The following is a 24,072-nucleotide window of genomic DNA, read 5'->3' on the forward strand; positions in this document are numbered from 1 at the left end:
CTGTGTTAATAAAGTTTAATAAATGCAAATAAAACTCAAAATAGAAAATACGGTGATACTGATACCTTCACTGATTTTAAAACATTTTTTATTAGCTTTCAGAGACCAACACTTCCTGCCTCAGGTCAGAAGAGGATACCATAACAGCAGTACACTGACCTGAGGTAGGAGGTGTTGGCCTCTGAAAGCTAATTAAAAAGGGTATTAAGCTATTGGTGGCCTAGTGGTTAGGGTGGTGGACCTTGGTCCTGAGGAACTGAGTTCAATTCCCACTTCAGGCACAGGCAGCTCCTTGTGACTCTGAGCAAGTCACTTAACGCTGCATTGAGCCTGCCATGAGTGGGAAAGCATGGGGTACAAATGTAACAAACAAACTTACATTACTGCTATACTAGACAGTACAAGAAATAATTTTATAAAAATCCTGACAAACAAAGTATGACAGAACCCCCCTCCCCCCATTCTATTATGTTTCACTGGATGGGCTAGGCTACAAACATTTGCCAGGGCACTTGAGGAACCTGTAAAAAGAAGCTAAACTATAACTCCCAGAGTGCCAACTGGACTACATTTCCCGTCGACCCTACGCATGGTACAGTAGCGACACGTCATCGAATGATCGAATGCACTTGATTCGACTACTACTTGGATTCTTTTCGAAGGCCTGTGTTTACGTGCTTCGAGTGCTTGGATTCTTTGACGGTTGTCGTGTAGCTTCTCTTCTTCTGCGGTGCTGCAAATAGTGATGAGCTCTTCAGAGGGGACTGCAGATGGCAGTACCGGCGCTGGCGCCGAATTTTATCACGACTTCCACTCATACGTGGACGCGATGCTGCAGAAACAGGATAAGGCAGTACTGTCAGTTTTGGTGGCGGTGGTCGTAGTGGTGGTGGTAACGCTGGGTGAGTTTTGCGGGGATAGTGCGATGGTAAAACATTTTTAGTTATCGTTATTTTCATTCCTTGTAATACGAGAATTCTCAATTATGATCCGTGAGGAATGTACAAAGTCTGGTTTTCTGTGTAATAAAGTTGGGCGAATTACATTTTTTGGGGTGAGATGACGCATTTGTGGTATCATCCAATGAATCATGGATGTCCTGGAAAGCAGACCTGTTTGTGACCCTCATTTGGGGATGTTACTCACACTTTTTTCAGTAGAAGGTGAGATGTGGAATAGAGAAGAGGGAGAGGGGTGGGGGTAGGTTAGTAATAGGGGCAATAAAGGGATGGATGTGCTTCTCCTGCTCGGTGGCCAATAAAAATGTTGCTTTGCTGAATCATAATACAGGGTGGGGTGGAGTTGGAGCTTAATGTAGCAGGGTAGTACTAAATAATGCCTAAAGTGTTTGGTTCACTATTCATACTTTTTGGGAATTTTGCCAAACAATACATATGTAGTAATTGGGTATATAGGTATATTGGCTGTTGTAATACACTGTATTTCTAAAGGTACAAGAATGGGTCTACCCATAAGCAAGAGGGGGGGAGGGAAGGAATTTAGATACAATATCAATAAATACCCCACAATATGAGTATAAGTTGAATTCACCATTTTATTTTACTGCTCATTTAACAATACAAAAGTAAATATTTTGGTTACAGTGAAATGGTTGGAGAGGAGGGAGGGGGGGGGGGAAAGGATAAAATATAGAAGAGAGGGTAGGGGGTGGGTTGTTCGGGGATAAAAGATGAAAATGATTTGACGTTTGAAGAAGGATCGATAGTTGTCTGTTGTACTAGTAATGTTATTTGTTGAAACACTATGAATGTATATTTCACATAATACGTCAATAAACAGATTTAAAGTAAAAAAGTCCCTGCCGTGCATTTTCCCTTGATGGCCGTCCTTGACGTGCACTTTCCCTTAATGGCCGTCTTTCTCCCCGAACGGGGAAATCAAAACTGTTTTTGCTCACAGCTTTTTTAGTAGTAACAGTGGGATTTGAACTGGCCACTATCTGCATTACGAGACCAGTGCTGTTACTACTTGGCCACAGCTCCATTTACTTGGATGTCCCTCCCTTTTGATTATACCCCTTCAGGTCTCTCTTAGCCAATCACAGCGCGTTTAGCTGTCTGTGAGTGGCTGAGAGAGACCTGGAGGGGCATAATCAAAAGGGAGGGCCATCCAAGTAAGTGGAGCTGTGACCAAGTGGTTACAGCACTGGTCTTGTAATGCAGAGGTGGCCGGTTCAAATCCCACTGTTACTACTAAAAAAGCTGTGAGCAAAAACAGTTTTGATTTCCCCGTTCGGGGAGCAAGACAGCCATTAAGGGAAAGTGCAGAAAGACGGCCATCAAGAGAACGACGGCCATTAAGGGAAAGTGCATGTCAGGGACTTTTTTAATTTGTATGAAGTCTTTATTGAACATTTCTCAAAACAGTATCACAAAATACAGCCCTCCAGAACAAGTAAGTCATAGGATAACTGATCAGCAAGATCTAAACATCCAGAAGTTCTAGTGCACAATGAATGCTGGCCCCTCCCACGGCCAAATGCCTTGGATTTGACTGGGTTTGAGATGGCCGGTTCTAGTTTCCATTATCACTGAAAAACGAAGTCGGCCATCTAAACCTGGCGATCTATGGCATTTGGCCGGCCCCAACCATATTATCAAAACAAAAGATGGCTGGTCATCTTTTTCGATAATACGGTTCCGGACAGCTCTTTGTGGCGCCGCCAAAATAGATGGCCGGCGCCGTTCAATTATGCCCCTCTATGTAATCCATGTTTATTGACAGCCAAAATGGACGCCCATCCAAAAAGAACATCCATTTTGGCCATATTCCTCCCCCCCCCCCCCCCCCCCCCCCCCCCCCCCCCGCAATAATAAAAACGTCTTTTTTGGCAGTGCTTCACTCAGCTGAGAGACCTGGAAGTCTCTGAGCCAATCACAGCACATCTTTGGGCGGCACAGGGAGGTGTATTTGGCATGCACAGAGCAGCCAGCATAACGCTTGGCTGCTCTGCGCATGCTTGACCGACCGATTGGCCGACTGTTTAACGATGGAATAAAAAATGCAAGTGAGCTACAACGAGCAGCTCATTTGCATTCCCTTTCCTTAATGCATGACCGTTCCTTACCGTTTCGCTACGGGCTAAGCAAATAGAACGTTAGGTATTATTAGGAAAGGAATGGAAAACAAAAATGAGGATGTTATAATGTCTTTGTATTGTTCCATGGTGCTACTGCACCTCGAATATTGTGTGCAATTCTGGTCACTGCATTTGAAAAAAGATATAGTGGAATCAGAAAAGGTACAGAGAAGGGCAACGAAAATGACAAAGGGGATAGGACGACTTCCCTATGAGGAAAGGCTAAAGTGACTAAGGCTCTTCCGCTTGGAGAAAAGACTACTGAGGGGAGATATGTTAGAGGTCTGTAAAATAATGAGTGGAGTGGAACGGATAGATGTGAGTTGCTTGTTTACTCTTTCCATAAATGCTAGGACTAGGGGGCACGCAATGAAGCAAAGTAGTAAATTTAAAACGAATCAGAGAAAATATTTCTTCACTCAACGTGTAATTAAACTCTGGAATTCTTTGCCAGAGAATGTAATGAAAGCTTAGTCTGGTTTAAAAAAGGTTTGGCTAGCTTCCTAATAGAAAAGTCCATAAGCCATTATTAAAATGGACTTGGGGAAAATACACTGCTTATTTCTAGGATAAGCAGCATAAATGTATTTTATTTTTGGGGGATCTTGCCAGGTTCTTTAACCTGGATTGGCCACTGTTTGAAACAGGATGCTGGGCTTGATGGACCTTCGGTCTGGCCCAGTATGGCAATACTTATGTTGTATTAAGTTAGTCCAATAGAAAAGATCCCATCTTATTTGTTTTTGTTCTGTTTTATTTCTATTATTACCAATATATAGCAATAGACACAGGCATTTCACTATATATATTACATTGCTGCTGTTTATAATCTGTGACACCGCTCAAGAAAAAAACATTTCTTAGCCTTTGTGTGCACAGAAACCTCCTTAATTTCTAAACATAAACTGCTTATCTTATGTATGTTTCAAGTCCGTCTTCTCTCCCCCCCCCCACCAATGGATAACAACATAAAATAAAAATCCAAATGCAATTAAAACGTACATAAACTTAAAATAACCCTATTACAGGATTATAACTCATGGGATAAGATGTTTATAAAATAAGAACCTGTTTGTGAAAGAGCTTCTAAGAAAACTTTCAGATATTCAAAGGTAAAGATTCCAACTTAAATGACTCAACCCTGCAACACTTCACTATTAAAGATCGTATTGAACATTAATGAACTCTTTTACCTCAGCCCAACTTGATTGAATCTTATTTTCCCTATCCCAATACAACATATCTTCCCTATCCCAATACAACATTTTGTACCTATCCCGTACCGGATTTGGCGAATGCCTTCACGGTATTATGTAAGCCACATTGAGCCTGCAAATATGTGGGATACAAATGTAACAAATAATCGGTACGGGAAGGTCTCTAACGATTGTTTAGTGCATCTGGCCCTAAGTATCTGGAAAAAACATAGTAGTTTATTTGTCATAGCTTGTAAATTAGCTATTATAGCAAATCCATCTGCGATACCTAAATCTGACTACTTAGCAGAACATGATGTGGTTTTTTTTTTCCTTTTGAATTCATCCTTCTCCGAACCATTATTATACATTCTCCGAGGACAAGCAGGCTGCTTGTTCTCACGAATGGGTGACGTCCACGGCAGCCCCTCCGATCGGAGATCTTCACTAGCAACAGCGTTTGCTAGCCCTCGCGTGCACATGCGCGACCGTCTTCCCACCCGAACGCACTCGTGTTCGTCAGTCTTCTTTTTTCCGCGGCTCAGGATGGCTGTTTTTCGGTCAGTCTGCGCCCCAAGGAGACCCCTCGCATCTTTTCGCCGCGTTCTTCCGTTTGGAAGTGTCCGGTTTTCTTTGTCACGTCGTGTGTTTCTTAGTTTTAATTTTAAAAAAATACCTTACGTTGAGTTTTTTTCCTGTAAGTTTCCTTTTGTGATCGAGTGCGGCTTTTTTCGCCGCCCGTACGGGTTTTTTCTAAATTTTTTAGTGCCTTTAGCCATCATCACGAATTTTGATTTTGCCGGCGCAATTTTTCCGCCCATGTCCTCGAAGCCTACCAGCAGCTTCAAAAAATGCACCCAGTGCAACCGGACTATCTCCCTCACTGATAGGCACGTTTCTTGCCTTCAGTGTCTGGGGGCGGGGCATCGCCCCCAAGCCTGTACTCTCCGCGTTCTCTTGAAGAAGCGGACTCAGGCGGCGAGATTGACCCAGTGGAATCTGCTGTTCAGGGCCTCGTCCGGGGCTTCGACGTCTTCGGTACTGAGGTCATCGTCCAGTGCGTCGACGTCTGCGGTACCCAGCTCTTCTGACGGTGATCCAGCGTCTTCGATACCGAGGTTATCGGTGGTATTGATGTCGTCGGAGGGTGCTTCGTCTTCCGGAGCGCAGGTGAGGGCTGTCCATTCCCCTGCTGGTGGCGGTGAGCCCTCGAGTAGGTCTCTGCCTGCCTCGAGGGCTCCTGCGGTACAGCCCCCCCGGGATCGACCTCTTTCGGACCTGGCCCACAGGAGGCGTTTGGATTTGACGTCCTCCTCTTTGGTACCGGGAGGTACCGGTGATGTGCTTCGTGCGAAGGCAAAGAAGCATCGTCATCGGTCACCTTGCAGGCGTGGTACTGAGAGCTCTGGGTCGCCGGTGCCACCAGCACCCAAGCGTCGACACCGGGAGGACCGCTCACCCTCCATTCAGGAGGTGTCGATGCGCTCCCCTGTGGACAGCCTGGTACCGCCTCCTCGTCCTGGACAGATTCGCAGCTCTTCGCCGGTACCGGACTCCTTGCCTCTCTCGACAGTCACTTTGAACGAGAGCCTCAGGGCCAGCCTTCCAGGGATCCTGGAAGAGCTGTTGCGCCCTTCTCCTCCGGTACCAGGGGTGCTTGCGCCGCCGGTACTGACGACTGAGGCGACGGCTGGGCCCTCGTCTGTGGTGAGGTCTCCTGTACGGTACCGGCATCGGCTGCCTCCCAGGCGGACTCCCCGGCAACATCGATGGAGGGAGCTCCATCGCCGCCGGTGCAGGAGTCTTCCTCTCGACGCTCCCACTGTGGCCATGTTCCTACGGAGTCGAGGTGGGCACGGCTTCGGACAGAGGTTCATGAACTGGTGTCCGATACCGATGGTGAAGCCTCGTGGGAAGCAGAGGAAGACATCAGATATTTCTCAGATGAGGAGTCTGACGGTCTTCCTTCTGATCCCACTCCCTCTCCTGAAAGACAGCTTTCTCCTCCCGAGAGTCTATTTTTCGCGGCCTTTGTCCGGGAAATGTCTACGGCCATTCCCTTCCCTGTGGTTACGGAGGATGAGCCAAGGGCTGAAATGTTTGAGTTTTTGGACTATCCTTCGCCACCTAAGGAATCGTCTACAGTACCCATGCATCATGTCCTCAAGAAGACATTGCTGGCGAACTGGGCGAAGCCGCTAACTAATCCCCACATTCCCAAAAAGATCGAATCCCAGTATCGGATCCATGGGGACCCGGAGTTGATGCGGACTCAGTTGCCTCACGACTCTGGTGTGGTGGATCTGGCCCTTAAGAAGGTCAAGAGTTCTAGAGAGTATGCTTCGGCGCCCCCGGACAAAGACTCTAGAACCTTGGATTCTTTTGGGAGGAAGGCCTACCATTCTGCTATGCTCATTTCCAAAATTCAGTCCTACCATCTCTACACGAGCATTCATATGTGGAATAATGTGCGGCAGTTGGCGGACTTGGTGGACAAACTCTCCTCTGAGCAAGCCAAGCCTTTTCAGCAGGTGGTCAGGCAGCTGAAGGCGTGTCGTAAATTCCTGGCCAGGGGTGTTTACGATACTTTTGATGTCGTGTCCAGGGCCGCTGCTCAAGGTGTGGTGATGCGCAGACTCTCATGGCTGCATGCCTCAGACCTGGAGAATAGGCTCCAGCAGCGGATAGCGGACTCTCCTTGCCGGGGGGATAATATTTTTGGAGAAAAGGTCGAACAGGTGGTAGAACAGCTCCACCAGCGGGAACACCGCTTTCGACAAATTCTCCCGCCGGACGCCTTCAGCATCTACCTCAACTGGTAGACGTTTTTATGGGGGGAGGCGGACTGTTACCTATTCTTCTAATAAGCGTAGGTGCAATCCTCCTCGCCAGCCTGCTGCCCAGGCCAAACCCCAGCGCGCTCGTTCTCGTCAACAGCGTGCGCCCCTGCAGCTCCCCAGCAAAAGCAAGGGACGGGCTTTTGACTGGCTCCAGCAGAGCATAGCCGCAATCAAAGTGTCCGTGCTGGACGATCTACCGGTCGGGGGGAGGTTAAAATGTTTTCACCAAAGGTGGCCTCTCATAACCTCCGACCAGTGGGTTCTTCAAATAGTCCGGCTAGGATACTCCCTCAATTTGGTCACAAAGCCTCCAAATTGCCCACCGGGAGCTCAGTCCTTCAGCTTCCAGCACAAGCAGGTACTTGCAGAGGAACTCTCCGCCCTTCTCAGCGCCAATGCGGTCGAGCCTGTGCCACCGGGGCAAGAGGGGCTGGGATTCTATTCCAGGTACTTCCTTGTGGAAAAGAAAACAGGGGGGATACGTCCCATCCTAGACCTAAGGGCCCTGAACAAATATCTGGTCCGAGAAAAGTTCAGGATGCTTTCCCTGGGCACCCTTCTTCCCATGATTCAGGAAAACGATTGGCTATGCTCTTTGGACTTCAAGGATGCTTACACTCATATCCCGATACTGCCAGCTCACAGACAGTATCTTCAATTCCGTTTGGGAACACGGCACTTTCAGTATTGTGTGCTACCCTTTGGTCTCGCCTCCGCGCCCAGGGTGTTCACAAAATGCCTGGCGGTAGTGGCGGCGTCTCTACGCAGACTGGGAGTGCACGTGTTCCCTTATCTCGACGATTGGCTGGTGAAGAACACCTCGGAGGCAGGAGCTCTACAGTCCATGCAGATGACTGTTCGACTCCTGCAGCTACTAGGGTTTGTGATAAATTATCCAAAGTCCCACCTTCTTCCAGTTCAAAAACTCAAATTCATAGGAGCTCTGCTGGATTCTCAGACAGCTCGTGCCTACCTTCCGGAACCGAGAGCCGACAATCTTCTGTCCCTCTTTTCCTGGGTGCGGGCGTCTCAGCAGATCACAGCTCGGCAGATGTTGAGATTGCTTGGCCACATGGCCTCCACCGTTCATGTGACTCCCATGGCCCGTCTTCACATGAGATCAGCTCAATGGACCCTAGCTTCCCAGTGGTACCAAGCTGCTGGGGATCTAGAGGATGTAGTCCAGCTGCCCACCAGTTTTCTTCAATCCCTGCAATGGTGGACAATTCGGTCCAATTTGACTTCCCAGTGGTACCAAGCTGCTGGGGATCTAGAGGATGTAGTCCAGCTGCCCACCAGTTTTCTTCAATCCCTGCAATGGTGGACAATTCGGTCCAATTTGACTCTGGGACGTCCCTTCCAAATTCCTCAGCCGCAAAAAGTGCTGATGACGGTTGCAACCCTCCTGGGATGGGGAGCTCATGCCGATGGACTTCACACTCAAGGAAGTTGGTCCCTCCAGGAACAAGATCTACAGATCAATCTCCTGGAGTTACGAGCAGTCTGGAACGCTCTAAGGGCTTTCAGGGATCGGCTGTCCAATCAAATTATTCAAATTCAGACAGACAACCAGTTTGCCATATATTACATCAACAAGCAGGGGGACACCGGATCTCGCCCTCTGTGTCAGGAGGCCGTCAGAATGTGGCTATGGGCTCGCCAATACGGCATGTGTCTTCAGGCAACATATCTGGCAGGTGTAAACAACAGTCTGGCCGACAGGTTGAGCAGGATCATGCAACCTCGCTCAATTCCAAAGTGGTCCACGAGATCTTCCAAGCGTGGGGCACCCCCTTGGTGGATCTCTTTGCTACCCGAGCCAACCACAAGGTCCCGCAGTTCTGTTCCAGACTTCAGGCCTACGGCAGACTAGCATCGGATGCCTTTCTCCTGGATTGGGGGGAAGGCCGCCTGTATGCTTATCCTCACATACCTTTGGTGGGGAAGACTTTGCTGAAACTCAGGCAAGACTGAGGCACGATGATTCTGATCGCTCCTTTCTGGGCGCGTCAGATCTGGTTCCCTCTTCTTCTGGAGTTGTCCTCCAAAGAACCGTGGAGATTAGAGTGTTTTCTGACCCTCATTACTCAGAATGAGGGGGCGCTTCTGCATCCCAACCTCCGGTCTCTGGCTCTCACGGCCTGGATGTTGAGAGCGTAGATTTTGCCTCCTTGGGTCTCTCCGAGGGTGTCTCCCGTGTCTTGCTTGCTTCCAGGAAAGATTCCACTAAAAAGAGTTACTTCTTTCTATGGTGGAGGTTTGCCGTATGGTGTGACAGCAAGGCCCTAGATCCTCGCTCTTGTCCATACATACCCTGCTTGAATACCTTCTGCACTTGTCCGAGTCTGGTCTTAAGACCAACTCTGTAAGGGTTCATCTTAGTGCGATTAGAGCATACCATTACCGTGTGGAAGGTAAGCCGATCTCGGGACAGCCTTTAGTTGTTCGCTTCATGAGAGGTTTGCTTTTGACAAAGCCTCCCACCAAACCTCCTACAGTGTCATGGGATCTCAGTGTCATTCTCACCCAGCTGATGAAACCTCCTTTTGAGCCACTGAATTCATACCATCTGAAGTACTTGACCTGGAAGGTCATTTTCTTGGTGGCAGTTACTTCAGCTCGCAGAGTCAGTGAGCTTCAAGCCTTGGTAGCTCATGCTCCTTATTCCAAATTTCATCATAACAGAGTAGTCCTCCGTACTCACCCTAGGTGCTTGTCGAAGGTGGTGTCGGAGTTCCATCTGAACCAGTCAATTGTCTTGCCAACATTCTTTCCCCGTCCTCATACCCGCCCTGCTGAACGCCAGCTGCACACATTGGTCTGCAAACGAGCATTGGCCTTCTATCTGGAGCGGACACAGCCGCACAGACAGTCCGCCCAAATGTTTGTTTCTTTTGATCCCAACAGAAGGGGAGTGGCTGTCGGGGAAACGCACCATCTCTAATTGGCTAGCAGATTGCATCTCCTTCGCTTACGCCCAGTCTGGGCTGACTCTTGAGGGTCATGTCACGGCTCATAGTGTTAGAGCCATGGCGGCGTCAGTGGCCCACTTGAAGTCAGCCACTATCGAAGAGATTTGCAAGGCTGCGACGTGGTCATATGTCCACACATTCACATCACATTACTGCTTTCAGCAGGATACCCGACGCGATAGTCAGTTCAGGCAGTCGGTGCTGCAGAATCTGTTTGGGGTTTAGAATCCAACTCCACCCCCCTAGGCCCATTTTTATTCTGTTCCAGGCTGCACTCTCAGTTAGTTGTATAAGTTAGGTCAATCTCAGTTATGTCCTCGCTGTTGCGAGGCCCAGTTGACCAATGTTTGTTGTTTTGAGTGAGCCTGGGGGCTAGGGATACCCCATTCGTGAGAACAAGCAGCCTGCTTGTCCTCGGAGAAAGCGAAAGCTGCATACCTGTAGAAGGTATTCTTCGAGGACAGCAGGCTGATTGTTCTCACCAACCCGCCCGCCTCCCCTTTGGAGTTGTGTCTTCCCTTGTGTATGTCTTTGCTATGTACTGGACTGACGAACATGAGCGCATTCGGGCGGGAAGACGGTTGCGCATGCGCACGTGAGGGCTAGCGAACGCTGTTGCTAGTGAAGATCTCCGATCGGAGGGGCTGCCGTGGACGTCACCCATTCGTGAGCACAATCAGCCTGCTGTCCTCGGAGAATGCCTTCTACAGGTATGTAGCTTTCGCTTTCTTTCTTTTTCACAAAACATTACCCAACTTACACCCTCTTCCATTCTCTACCTCTACCACCTTCCTCCCTTATCCCTTCTTAGTCCACCTCTTTATATATTTTATTCAAATGTTTTATCCATTTTGTGCTATCTTATAAATTTGTTTTATTATGTAAGCCGCATTGAGCCTGCTACAGGTGGGAAAGCGCGGGTTATAAATGTTACAATACAATACAATTCCTAAAATAGCACAATTACAAATCCTATTACTAATATTATGTCCTAAATAAATACTAAGGTAAAACCAGAATAACACTTCTCCTCTATCAGTTACATAGAATACCAATTGGCTGAGCTCACACTTAGAAGAAATAAATCACTTATCTGCCCCAAGTAGAAGAAGAAATATAAATGCCTTACAGTCTTGTGCAGCTGTGGCCTCTTCTGAGGCAATGATGTTCTTTTAATTCTAACCACCCAGAGGTGGTGAACTAAAAGAGGTGCGTGAACAAGGGTAAAAGCAAGATTACTTTTCTTTAGAAAGTTTATGTGGAGAGAGAGAGTGGGAGAGAGGAAGCATGTATGTGTTCCACCTCTGAAAAGCCCACTATTATCTTTCAGTAAACAATCTGTGCAATTGGTGGCATGTAAATCCATCACACCAGTACAGCCAGTCCAAGTAAGCTCTTTTCACATGGATCACCAAGGGAACCGTGTTTCTGATGTCCTCATGACAAACCTCCTCCTGGAATGTCATGTTTTGAATTAGAAGTTTTATGAAGTAATGTCCATCTACAGGTACCAAATCCTTAGTTGGATAAAACTAGGCCATAGCTAGGAATAAACAAGACAACATTGTGTCTCAATTTACCTTTTTTCCACATACCAAGGCTACAGCAGTGTCCTCCTCAAGCACAAAGAAATGCAGAAATACATATTGACTGACTGAAGTTGCTTTTGAGTCACACAAGTGAATACAGGGCCCCTTGGGCTTCTCAGGTCCTTAGTATCAAGGAAGCTGTTGTTTTTGATCATGTAATTCTAGAAGTTTTGTGAGTGCGTTCTAAGGCTCTGGCTTTGATTTGGGCATATATTGATTCATTGCAGGACATTTGCAGAGCAGCCATGTGGTCCATAATACATTCCTTAGCAAACTATTATAGATTGCAGGTTAGAGAGGAAGTGATGTTTGGACTAGAGAGTTGCACGGGGACAGAAATCTTACCCATCCCCACCCGTCCCCGCTGGAATCTTACCCGTCCCAGCAAGAATTTAACCCATCCCCACCCATCCCCGTAAGAACTTAATGGTACATAAAAGAAAATTCCGGTCAGCTCCCTCAGTCTCTCTCTGGATTTGAGCCACAGCACTGTAGGCAAGGAAGGAACGGAAGTTGGAACACTCTGGTGTGCACATGTAAGACTTGTCTCCGATTCATTTGCACTGTGTGCTGAGAGGTCGCCACATGCACGTGCTAGTAGGTCAGGTGACATCTGATTCTCGTGCCTGTGTCAGAGCTGAGGTCTGTGCACCAGCCTGGTAGCAAAGAGGATTAATAGTAACATAGTAAGTGACAGCAAATAGACCTGAACGGTCCATCCACTCTGCCAATAGTCACACTCATGATCAATTCATCAGTAAATCAACAAGTGTGATATTATATACTTGATTATGGTCTTTCTTTCGTGTTTCTGGAACAAAGACCACAGAAGTCTATCTGGCCCCCTATCCTAATGTTCCAACTACTGGAGTTGCCGTTGAAGCCCACTCCAGTCTATTCGTCTTCTCATTTGTGGGACACAGACCATAAAAGTCTATCCAGCACTGCCCTCATGTTCCAGCTACTGAAGTTGCTGTCTAAGCCCTTTCCAGCCCATCCTAAACCAGATTGCCATGTATGAGACACAGACCATACAAGTCTGCCCGGTATCAGCCCTAGTTCATCACAGCCAGAGTCGCCATCTAAGCGTCACTTGACACATCCACACACATGCAGCCATTTAAGGTTGGGTTTTATATAACTTCCATTCTCCGAGGACAAGCAGGCTGCTTGTTCTCACTGATGGGTGACGTCCACGGCAGCCCCTCCAATCGGAATCTTCACTAGCAAAGTCCTTTGCTAGCCCTCGCGCGCCTGTGCGCACCGCGCATGCGCGGCCGTCTTCCCGCCCGAAACCGGCTTGAGCCGGCCAATCTTCTTTTGTCCGCACTCGGTACGGTTGTGTTTCGCCGTGTCGAGCCCCGGAAAGTCGACCTCGCGCGTCCTTTTTTCTTCGACGTGTTTTTTTTCTTCGGAAAATCTTTAAAAATTTGTTCGGGAAGTGCTCCGGAAGCCCCCTCGGGTTTCGTTTTGCCCCTTCCCGTACTTTCAGACTTTGCCCCGGTAAGTTTTCTTTCGTCGTCGGGGTAGGCCTCTTTCGGCCTCGGTCGAGATTTTTCTCCCTCAAAGTTTTTGGTGCTCACTTTCGCCATTTCGGATTTTGATTTCGCCGGCGTGATTTTTCCGCCCATGACATCGAAGCCTTCCAGCGGCTTCAAGAAGTGCACCCAGTGCGCCCGGGTAATCTCGCTCACTGACAGGCACGCGTCGTGTCTTCAGTGTCTGGGGGCCGAGCACCGCCCTCAGGCCTGTAGTCTGTGTTCCCTTTTGCAAAGGCGGACTCAGGTAGCGAGATTGGCCCAGTGGAACGTTTTGTTCTCGGGCTCTTCGTCGGCATCGGCACCGGGGGTATCGTGTGCATCGACGTCTTCAGCGTCCAGAGCTTCATCCTCGGCCGCCAGTGCATTGAGGCATCGGCCCTCTGCATCGGCGCCGAGACATCGGATAGCTGCATCGACGTCGGTGGTACCGGGACCTCGTCTGCTGATGTCGTCGGACGGTGGTGCATCGTCTGGAGTGCAGGTGAGGGCTGTCCATTCCCCTGCTGGTGGCGGTGAGCCTTCGGGTGGGTCTCCCCCTACCCTGAGGGCTCCTGCAGTACAGCCCCCCCGAGACCGACCTCCTTCGGCCTCGGCCCCGAGGAAAAGACGGCTGGATTCTACGTCCTCCTCGTCGGTACCGGGAAGCTCCGGTGACATGCTTCGTTCCAAGAAGTCGAAGAAGCATCGTCACCGGTCCCCTTCCCGTGTCGGTACCGAGAGCTCTGGGTCGCCGAGGGAGTCGGCACCCAGCAGGCATCGGCACCGAGAGGACCGCTCACCCTCTGTTCAGGAGGTGTCGATGCGCTCCACTCTGGACAGCCCGGAACAGCCTCCACGCCCGGAACAGGTTCTGACGTCGACGCCTGCATCGACTTCCATGCCTTTCTCTGCAGCCGCTCTGAACGAGAGCCTCCGGGCCGTTCTCCCGGAGATCCTGGGAGAGCTGTTGCGCCCTACCCCTCCGGTACCGGGGGTGCTTGCGCCACCAGTACCGTCGAGCGTGGCGCCGGCTGGCCCATCGCCCGAGGTGAGGTCTCCGGCGTCGGTACCGCGTGCGGTGCCGGCTGCCGTCGCCTCCCAGGAAGGCTCCCCGACTACGTCGGCGGAGGGAGCTTCGCCGATGCGGGCGAGGGAGTCTACCTCTCGACGCCCCCATCGTGGATGTGGCTCCACGGAGTCGAGTCGGGCACGGTTGCAGACACAGGTCCGTGAACTTGTGTCTGACACCGAGGGTGAGGCCTCGTGGGAAGAGGAAGAAGACCCCAGATATTTCTCTGACGAGGAGTCTGAGGGTCTTCCTTCCGATCCCACTCCCTCTCCTGAAAGGCAGCTTTCTCCTCCTGAGAGTCTGTCTTTCGCTTCCTTTGTCCGGGAGATGTCTACGGCCATCCCCTTCCCGGTGGTTGTGGAGGACGAGCCCAGGGCTGAAATGTTTGAGCTCCTGGACTATCCTTCTCCACCTAAGGAAGCGTCCACTGTTCCCTTGCACCATGTCCTAAAAAAGACATTGCTTGCGAACTGGACAAAACCTTTAACTAATCCCCACATCCCCAAGAAGATCGAGTCCCAGTACCGGATCAATGGGGACCCTGATCTGATGCGCACTCAGTTGCCTCATGATTCTGGAGTTGTGGATCTGGCCCTAAAGAAGGCTAAGAGTTCTAGGGAGCATGCTTCGGCACCCCCGGGCAAGGACTCTAGAACCTTAGACTCCTTTGGGAGGAAGGCCTACCATTCTTCTATGCTCGTGGCCAAAATTCAGTCTTACCAGCTCTACACGAGCATACACATGCGGAACAATGTGCGGCAGTTGGCGGGCTTGGTTGATGCGCTCCCCCCTGAGCAAGCCAAGCCTTTTCAGGAGGTGGTCAGGCAGCTGAAGGCGTGCAGAAAATTCCTGGCCAGAGGGGTGTATGACACCTTTGATGTTGCGTCCAGGGCCGCTGCTCAAGGTGTGGTGATGCGCAGGCTCTCATGGCTGCGTGCCTCCGACCTGGAGAATAGAATCCAGCAGCGGATTGCGGACTCGCCTTGCCGTGCGGATAACATTTTTGGAGAGAAAGTCGAGCAGGTGGTAGAGCAGCTCCACCAGCGGGACACCGCATTCGACAAGTTCTCCCGCCGGCAGCCTTCAGCCTCTACCTCTACAGGTAGAAGATTTTTTGGGGGAAGGAAGACTGTTCCCTACTCTTCTGGCAAGCGTAGGTACAATCCTCCTTCTCGACAGCCTGCGGCCCAGGCTAAGCCCCAGCGCGCTCGCTCTCGTCAGCAGCGTGCGACTCAGCAAGGCCCCTCGGCTCCCCAGCAAAAGCAAGGGGCGAGCTTTTGACTGGCTCCAGCAGAGCATAGCCGACATCCAAGTGTCAGTGCCGGGCGACCTGCCAGTCGGAGGGAGGTTGAAAGCTTTTCACCAAAGGTGGCCTCTCATAACCTCCGATCAGTGGGTTCTCCAAATAGTCCGGCAAGGATACACCCTCAATTTGGCCTCAATACCTCCAAATTGTCCACCAGGAGCTCAGTCTTACAGCTTCCAGCACAAGCAGGTACTTGCAGAGGAACTCTCCGCCCTTCTCAGCGCCAATGCGGTCGAGCCCGTGCCATCCGGGCAAGAAGGCCTGGGATTCTATTCCAGGTACTTCCTTGTGGAAAAGAAAACAGGGGGGATGCGTCCCATCCTAGACCAAAGGGCCCTGAACAAATATCTGGTCAAAGAAAAGTTCAGGATGCTTTCCCTGGGCACCCTACTTCCCATGATTCAGGAAAACGATTGGCTATGCTCTCTGGACTTGAAGGATGCCTACACACACATTCCGATACTGCCAGCTCACAGACAGTATCTGCGATTTCAGCTGGGCACACGTCACTTCCAGTACTGTGTGCTACCCTTTGGGCTCGCCTCTGCGCCCAGGGTCTTCACAAAGTGCTTGGCTGTAGTAGCAGCAGCACTTCGCAGGCTGGGGGTGCACGTGTTCCCATATCTCGACGATTGGCTGGTGAAGAACACGTCCGAGGCAGGAGCTCTGCAGTTCATGCAGATGACTATTCGCCTCCTGGAGCTACTGGGGTTTGTGATAAATTACCCAAAGTCCCATCTTCTCCCAGTGCAGAGACTCGAATTCATAGGAGCTCTGCTGGATTCTCGGATGGCTCGTGCCTATCTCCCAGAGACGAGAGCCAACAACTTGTTGTCCCTCGTCTCGCGGGTGCGAGCGTCCCAGCAGATCACAGCTCGGCAGATGTTGAGATTGCTGGGCCACATGGCCTCCACAGTTCATGTGACTCCCATGGCCCGCCTTCACATGAGATCTGCTCAATGGACCCTAGCTTCCCAGTGGTTTCAGGCTGCTGGGGATCTAGAAGACGTGATCCACCTGTCCACGAGTTTTCTCGAATCCCTGTATTGGTGGACGATTTGGTCCAATTTGACTCTGGGACGTCCTTTCCAAATTCCTCAGCCACAAAAAGTGCTGACCATGGATGCGTCTCTCCTGGGATGGGGAGCTCATGTCGATGGGCTTCACACCCAAGGAAGCTGGTCCCTCCAGGAACGCGATCTACAGATCAATCTTCTGGAGTTGCGAGCGATCTGGAATGCTCTGAAGGCTTTCAGAGATCGGCTGTCCCACCAAATTATCCAAATTCAGACAGACAACCAGGTTGCCATGTACTACGTCAACAAGCAGGGGGGCACCGGATCTCGCCCCCTGTGTCAGGAAGCCGTCAGCATGTGGCTCTGGGCTCGCCGTCACGGCATGGTGCTCCAAGCCACATATCTGGCAGGCGTAAACAACAGTCTGGCCGACAGATTGAGCAGGATTATGCAACCTCACGAGTGGTTGCTCAACTCCCGAGTGGTGCGCCAGATCTTCCAAGCGTGGGGCACCCCCTTGGTGGATCTCTTAGCATCTCGAGCCAACCACAAAGTCCCTCAGTTCTGTTCCGGGCTTCAGGCCCACGGCAGACTGGCATCGGATGCCTTCCTCCTGAATTGGGGGGAGGGTCTGCTGTATGCTTATCCTCCCATTCCTCTGGTGGGGAAGACTTTGTTGAAACTCAAGCAAGACCGAGGCACCATGATTCTGATTGCTCCTTTTTGGCCGCGTCAGATCTGGTTCCCTCTTCTTCTGGCGTTATCCTCCGAAGAACCGTGGAGATTGGAGTGTTTTCCGACCCTCATCACGCAGGACGAAGGGGCTCTTCTGCATCCCAGCCTCCGGTCCCTGGCTCTCACGGCCTGGATGTTGAGAGCGTAGACTTTGCCTCTTTGGGTCTGTCAGAGGGTGTCTCCCGCATCTTGCTTGCTTCCAGGAAAGATTCCACTAAGAGGAGTTACTTCTTTCTATGGAGGAGGTTTGCCGTCTGGTGTGACAGCAAGGCCCTAGATCCTCGCTCTTGTCCTACACAGACCCTGCTTGAATACCTTCTGCACTTGTCTGAGTCTGGCCTCAAGACCAACTCTGTAAGGGTTCACCTTAGTGCAATCAGTGCATACCATTACCATGTGGAAGGTAAGCCGATCTCGGGACAGCCTTTAGTTGTTCGCTTCATGAGAGGTTTGCTTTTGTCAAAGCCCCCTGTCAAGCCTCCTACAGTGTCATGGGATCTCAATGTCGTTCTCACCCAGCTGATGAAACCTCCTTTTGAGCCACTGAATTCCTGCCATCTGATGTACTTGACCTGGAAGGTCATTTTCTTGGTGGCAGTTACTTCAGCTCGTAGAGTCAGTGAGCTTCAGGCCCTGGTAGCCCAGGCCCCTTACACCAAATTTCATCATAACAGAGTAGTCCTCCGCACTCACCCTAAGTTCTTGCCAAAGGTCGTGTCGGAGTTCCATCTGAACCAGTCAATTGTCTTGCCAACATTCTTTCCCCGTCCTCATTCCTGCCCTGCTGAACGTCAGCTGCACACATTGGACTGCAAGAGAGCATTGGCCTTCTACCTGGAGCGGACACAGCCCAACAGACAGTCCGCCCAGTTGTTTGTTTCTTTTGATCCCAACAGGAGGGGAGTGGCTGTGGGGAAACGCACCATATCCAATTGGCTAGCAGATTGCATTTCCTTCACTTACGCCCAGGCGGGGCTGGCTCTTGAGGGTCATGTCACGGCTCATAATGTTAGAGCCATGGCTGCGTCGGTAGCCCACTTGAAGTCAGCCTCTATTGAAGAAATTTGCAAAGCTGCGACGTGGTCATCTGTCCACACATTCACATCTCATTACTGCCTGCAGCAGGATACCCGACGCGACAGTCGGTTCGGGCAGTCAGTTCTTCAGAACCTGTTTGGGCTTTAGGATCCAACTCCACCCCCCGAGGGCCCTGTTTGTTCTGTTCCAGGCTGCACTCTCAGTTAGTTGGTAAATTTTTTTAGGTCAATCTCAGTTATGTCCTCGCCGTTGCGAGGCCCAATTGACCATGGTTGTTGTTTTGAGTGAGCCTGGGGGCTAGGGATACCCCATCAGTGAGAACAAGCAGCCTGCTTGTCCTCGGAGAAAGCGAATGCTACATACCTGTAGAAGGTATTCTCCGAGGACAGCAGGCTGATTGTTCTCACAAACCCGCCCGCCTCCCCTTTGGAGTTGTGTCTTCCCTTGTCTTTGTCTTGCTACATATGAGACTGGCCGGCTCAAGCCGGTTTCGGGCGGGAAGACGGCCGCGCATGCGCGGTGCACACAGGCGCGCAAGGGCTAGCAAAGGACTTTGCTAGTGAAGATTCCGATTGGAGGGGCTGCCGTGGACGTCACCCATCAGTGAGAACAATCAGCCTGCTGTCCTCGGAGAATACCTTCTACAGGTATGTAGCATTCGCTTTTTCTAATTAGAGATCCTCTGTGTTCATCCCACGCCTTTTTGAATTCTGTCATCATTTGTGACTCTACCACCTCCTTAATGGAAGACTTTCCACATTTGTGCTGTTAAAGCAAGGAAGAAGAAGAGGAGGAGAAGACAGCACTCAAAGAAATGTGTATTCGGTAGATGAGAGGCTGGTGCAGGTGCAGCTTACACTTCTACGAGAAGCCCACAGAACTGCTTCCATCCCCGCGGAACCCCGCAGGAACTGCCTCCGTCCCCGCGGGAACCCCGCAGAGCTGCTTCCATCCCCGCGGGAACCCCGCAGAAACTGCCTCCGTCCCCGCAGGAATCCCGTGAACCCCGTTCCCGTGCAGCTCTCTAGTTTGGACGAAGCATTTTGGAAGCTGGCTTGGCTTGATCCTACGCTAGATGAGGTATTGTTTGTTATATCTTGACTGGTCTGGAGGGGCAATGAAGAAGGAGAAATTAGACTTCGTTCATTTTCTTCATTTGAGCCCATCAAAACCAATCCAAAATCCTTCTTAGCAAGACTTCAGCCTTCTTATTGTTGCATGTAGAGGTCTGATTCAGGGAATGATCAACCTCAATGGATTCTTGTTGGTTGGGTTGTCTTCTTTTATTATGATAGGCAGAGCCTTGGGTTGAAGTTGTCTTGTTCAAAGGGGGTTAGTTGATAGTTTCATTTGCTTTGTCATAGGAATACCAGCACCCTTTTTAGGGTGATATAAAGCCAGTTTTCTATATCTTCATCTACTGCATTTTCTACTTTTTTCTTTTATTTGCTTCATCTTTGCTTTTCTGCCTACTTTCCCCAGCCACTCTTAGCTTTTCTACATATTGTTGTTTGACTCTCTCTGCAGTCTCGTGTGCTGTATGAAAACTAGTTTTTTTTCTTACCTTTTCAGCTACAACATGTGAAAACCATAGTGGTTTCCTTTCCCACTCTTTACTTAGGGGGTCTTTTACAAAGCATCGGTAAGCCTAACGCGGGCTTACAAAATGCTAAATCAGGACTACCACCAGCCAAGTGGTAGATAATTCTAACAGCTTGGAAGTAAAGCAGAGATTGAATACAGGCCAACAGTAGGCAGGAATTTGAGGATCAAGGAAAGGCTTTTTCAAGATTGGGAGTACTATTGCAGATTTCCAAAGAGTGGGAACTTGTCCAGATGCAAAACTAGTATTTAATTATTTTAAGGATGCTAGGCAGTAACTGAAGCTCCAGGATCATGAACCAATTGGATGGGATAGGATCCAGGGCATAGAAGGTGGGCTGCCGGCAACTATTTTGGGACAGTGAGTGGAGGGTCTGTGGCTGGAAGGAGGACCAAGTGAATAGTCCCAAGTGAGGCTCAGGGACTTGGATGTAAGTCTGACCATGACGCCAGAGCAGTGGAAATAGTTGGGCTTGATATTGAATTTACAAGATCTCGGACTTCCGAGAAAAAGTTTTAAAGATCTTCAGCAGATGGACATGAAGTAATGTTTAGCGACTTACTACTATCACTAGGCAAAGATGTTAAACTGTAAAAAAAACTGAGAAAAGTTCCTTGGTCAGATTTTTGGCCTTCTTAATAAGGTTTTTAAAATAGAGAAATTTTGCTGTTCTTTGCGGGTCTAGCCAGAGGTTTGACAGTGAATCCTGACAGAAGGCAGTCAAAATGATAACTCTCTCTGCCTGACCTGATCCATGTTTTCATTAGACAGAGAATATTAAAACCTGAAGTCAAAATAAGATCCCGAATCAATTTTGGCACAGCGATTTGCAATTAAGCAAACCTAGAGGGATCTGTTCCCCCACATGGGGCATCTAGATAGGGCAAATCCAGGGAGAGATAGTGTACCTGAGGCATTGAGTAGGGTTTAAAGTAGGAATCACGATGATTTCTGATGAGCACTGAGATGGGAAAGCCTTGCAGAGCAATCGTGCTAACTATCCAGGACGGTACAGTATTCTGGCAGCTGTTGATAAGAGTAATAGAAAAACGCTAAGAAAAATGAGTGCACAGGTGTTTTATTTTATTTTCAGCACTTTATATACCGCAAGTGATCCCTGAGGCAACTATGTGGTTTACAGTTTCTATTACAGGTACTTTTCACTGTCCCTAATCGACTCACAATCTAAGTTATATATTGTACCTGGGGCAATGGAGGGTAAGTGACTTGCCCGGGTTCACACGGAGATGCAGAGGGAATTGAACCTGGTTCCCCTGGATCTCAACTCACTGCTGACCGTCAGGCAGCAGCAGAAATTGGACCCAGTTCCCCAGGTCCGCAACCCTATTGCATTAGGTCTCTCCTCTGCTCTGATGTCAGTGGGTAGCTATTATCAGGTTGGCAATTCAATACCTATCAGTCAGGAGGTTCTAAAACTCAGAGGATGACCTCAAAATGGTGTGCACCTTTGGCATGCTTCTAACTGCCCTAGAAAGCCAGCAGATAAAGAGCACTGAGAAGACTTCTAGGAACAATGTGCTTATGTTGGTCAGGACTGTCACATGAGTGATGAAGGTTGGAGCCCTAGGCTCCCATTGTGGGTAAGAAGCTTGCTGTTTAAGCACTGTGAAATTTGTCGGTTGGGACTGTTACATGGGCGATGAAAGTCGGAGTCCTTTGTATTTAACTTGCCAGTGCTTATATTGCTTCTTCTTTTCTTCATTTGGGTCCTTTTTCCATTTTTTGAAAGATGTTCTTTTGGCTCTAATAGCCTCTTTCACTTCACCTTTTAACCATGTTACTAACTGACACTCGTATTTGGTGCCTGTATGTTTGGACCTGACGAAAATGTTTCTTTTTGTAAACTCTGTTGACAGATGTCAAAAAGAACTATTAGAAATGGAGATTAGTAGCGCAAACATATTTTTGGCTCCAAGAAGTCCAGTCCATTGACATTGGCATCGGAGGCATCGATCCCCATTGGACACTGGGGATGCATCAGTATTGAGGAGGTCTCTATCTGCATTGATATCAGTTGGCAGCACCCATCAGAACCAATCATCTTTAGATGCCACACCTAGGACATATAAGAATTCAATATTGTCTTAGCGCCGAGGAACCCCAAGCCTGGATGTTGGGTGGAGGCTAAGAAGTATCAGCATTGGTCCCCTTTGATGCACGGCACTAGCAGCACCGGGGCATCGGCATGGCCGTTACCACAAAAGCATCTGTGCCATGAGAGATGTTCCCCCATCAAGGATGTGGTGCTGGTGCGCCAGCCTCCATCAAACCAGGACCAACCATCCAGTTCGACTCTGATACCTTCTATGGACCTGATCACCGTGACCGAGCCCCTGCCTTTACTGGTGCCTGTCCTCGAGAAACAGATCTGGGCAATGCTCCAGGAGTTGCTGGGGTGTCTTCTAGACTGATGCAATGCCAAGACATCAAAGGCGTGATTTTGGGCCCGATGTCGGTCCAGCCCATCTTGGAGGCCTATGCTATCCCCGTTGCTCAATGCATTAACACAGTTGCTTGAAGGGGCGTTGAGGTTGGCAACGGCCAAGGCAGTGTCGGTATATAGCCCCTCAGGGGAGGAAGCTTCTTCAAGGTCTAGGTCCTATGCCATTCCTTGGTGCTCTCATCCAGAGCCTAACTGAGTCCAGCCATCTGAGGTGGGTGCAGACTCTGACAGAGGACTATTATCATGTGTTTGATACAGACTGCTCCTGAGTTCCTTCCTAAGATTGTGTTAGAGTTCTATCTTATGTTTCAATAATTTTTATTGTGATCAAACACTCCATAGCAATACGTCATACATTTTTCAAGAGTTCTTTGGTACTTTAGACATAAACCACCAAAGCTCTGTTTGAGTTAGCGTAACTATGAAAACATCATTGCTAAACATTCCCCCCCCCCCCCCCCCCGCTTTTTCTCCCCTTCCCCCCTCTCCCCCCAACCACCCTTTCCCTTCCCTCTTCCAGCTAATCTACCCCTCTCTCCCTTCCTAATTCCCCGGTCTACAATATGTCCATTCTGTGTCTTCATAAGTTCAACAAATAGCTCCTGGCCATTGGTGTCAGGGTATTCCAGAAGGGTGACCACACCATTTGTAGTTCCTCTCCGGTGGATTCTATGTCCGCAATTCCTGTGCGCTCCAGACGCAGCAAGCGTATCATTTGTTTGTGCCACTGTGCCACAGTCGGATATTTGTATGTCAACCATTCCTGCAAAATAACTTGTCGGGCCACTACTATCGCTTTGTTGAGAAACTTTTTGTAACCCTTTGGAGTTGGATGCCCCAATTGGAAATGACCAAAGAGCTGGGCTGGGTTGCACTTCCATTTACTACTCCAAATCTTAGTTACATATTGTGCCAAGTCTGTCCAGAATTTGAGGATTCCTGCACAGGACCAAAACATATGTCCCAGCGTTGCCCCACTGGACCCACACTTCAGGCACGCTCCCCAGGGTGAGAGTCCCATGTGGAAGGCTCTCCTCGGCAGTATGTATGGGCGGAGTACAAATTTATACTGCTGTCCTTGATGCTCTGTCCAGCTCGTTCTTTTCCAGATAGACAGGACGTACGTCTTGATCACGTCCACTGGTAGTTATATTTAGGTCCTGCTGCCAAGAGGCCTCCAACTTGCCATAGATTAATTCTGGCATTATGTCTCTTATGTGTCTATGGTAAAAGGATAGTGGTACTTTGTGTTGGGATTCCAATGAGAAGGCTGACGATAACTCTTCCTGCACGTCTTCGGTCAGTGACTCCCAGGGCAGAGAGGCCACGTAATGTTGCAACTGAGCATAATGAAAGGCGTCTGTCTCTGATAAGGTGAATTCCTCCCGCAGGTCAGCGAAAAGTTTTATGCGCCCCTCTTCTGTGACTACCTGCAATAGATATTTTATTCCCTTCTTTTCCCACCGGCGAAAGACTGAGTACAGCTGCCCCGGTTTAAACTTTACATTACCACATATGGGCAAGAATGGAGTTGTCCTGGGAGAAACCCTATGCATCCGGCAAATCCATTGCCAGGACGCCCTAGCGGAATGTATAATGTTGGTTACCTTTAATATTTCTGGAA

General features: G+C 49.4%; 1 protein-coding gene across 2 annotated transcripts in view; it reads left to right on the top strand.

Moving 5' to 3' along the window:
• Positions 1-611: 611 nt before the first annotated feature.
• The window catches only part of SRPRB (SRP receptor subunit beta), a 269,053-nt gene continuing 245,592 nt past the window's right edge, over positions 612-24,072 (top strand). For both annotated transcript variants that reach the window (XM_030216497.1, XM_030216498.1), the window contains exon 1: positions 612-902. In XM_030216497.1, coding sequence (XP_030072357.1) covers positions 746-902 — 157 coding nt within the window. In that variant the 5' untranslated portion in view covers positions 612-745. The remainder of the gene's footprint in view (positions 903-24,072) is intronic.

This window comes from Microcaecilia unicolor, chromosome 10, assembly GCF_901765095.1.
Source record: "Microcaecilia unicolor chromosome 10, aMicUni1.1, whole genome shotgun sequence".
Classification (NCBI taxonomy): domain Eukaryota; kingdom Metazoa; phylum Chordata; class Amphibia; order Gymnophiona; family Siphonopidae; genus Microcaecilia; species Microcaecilia unicolor.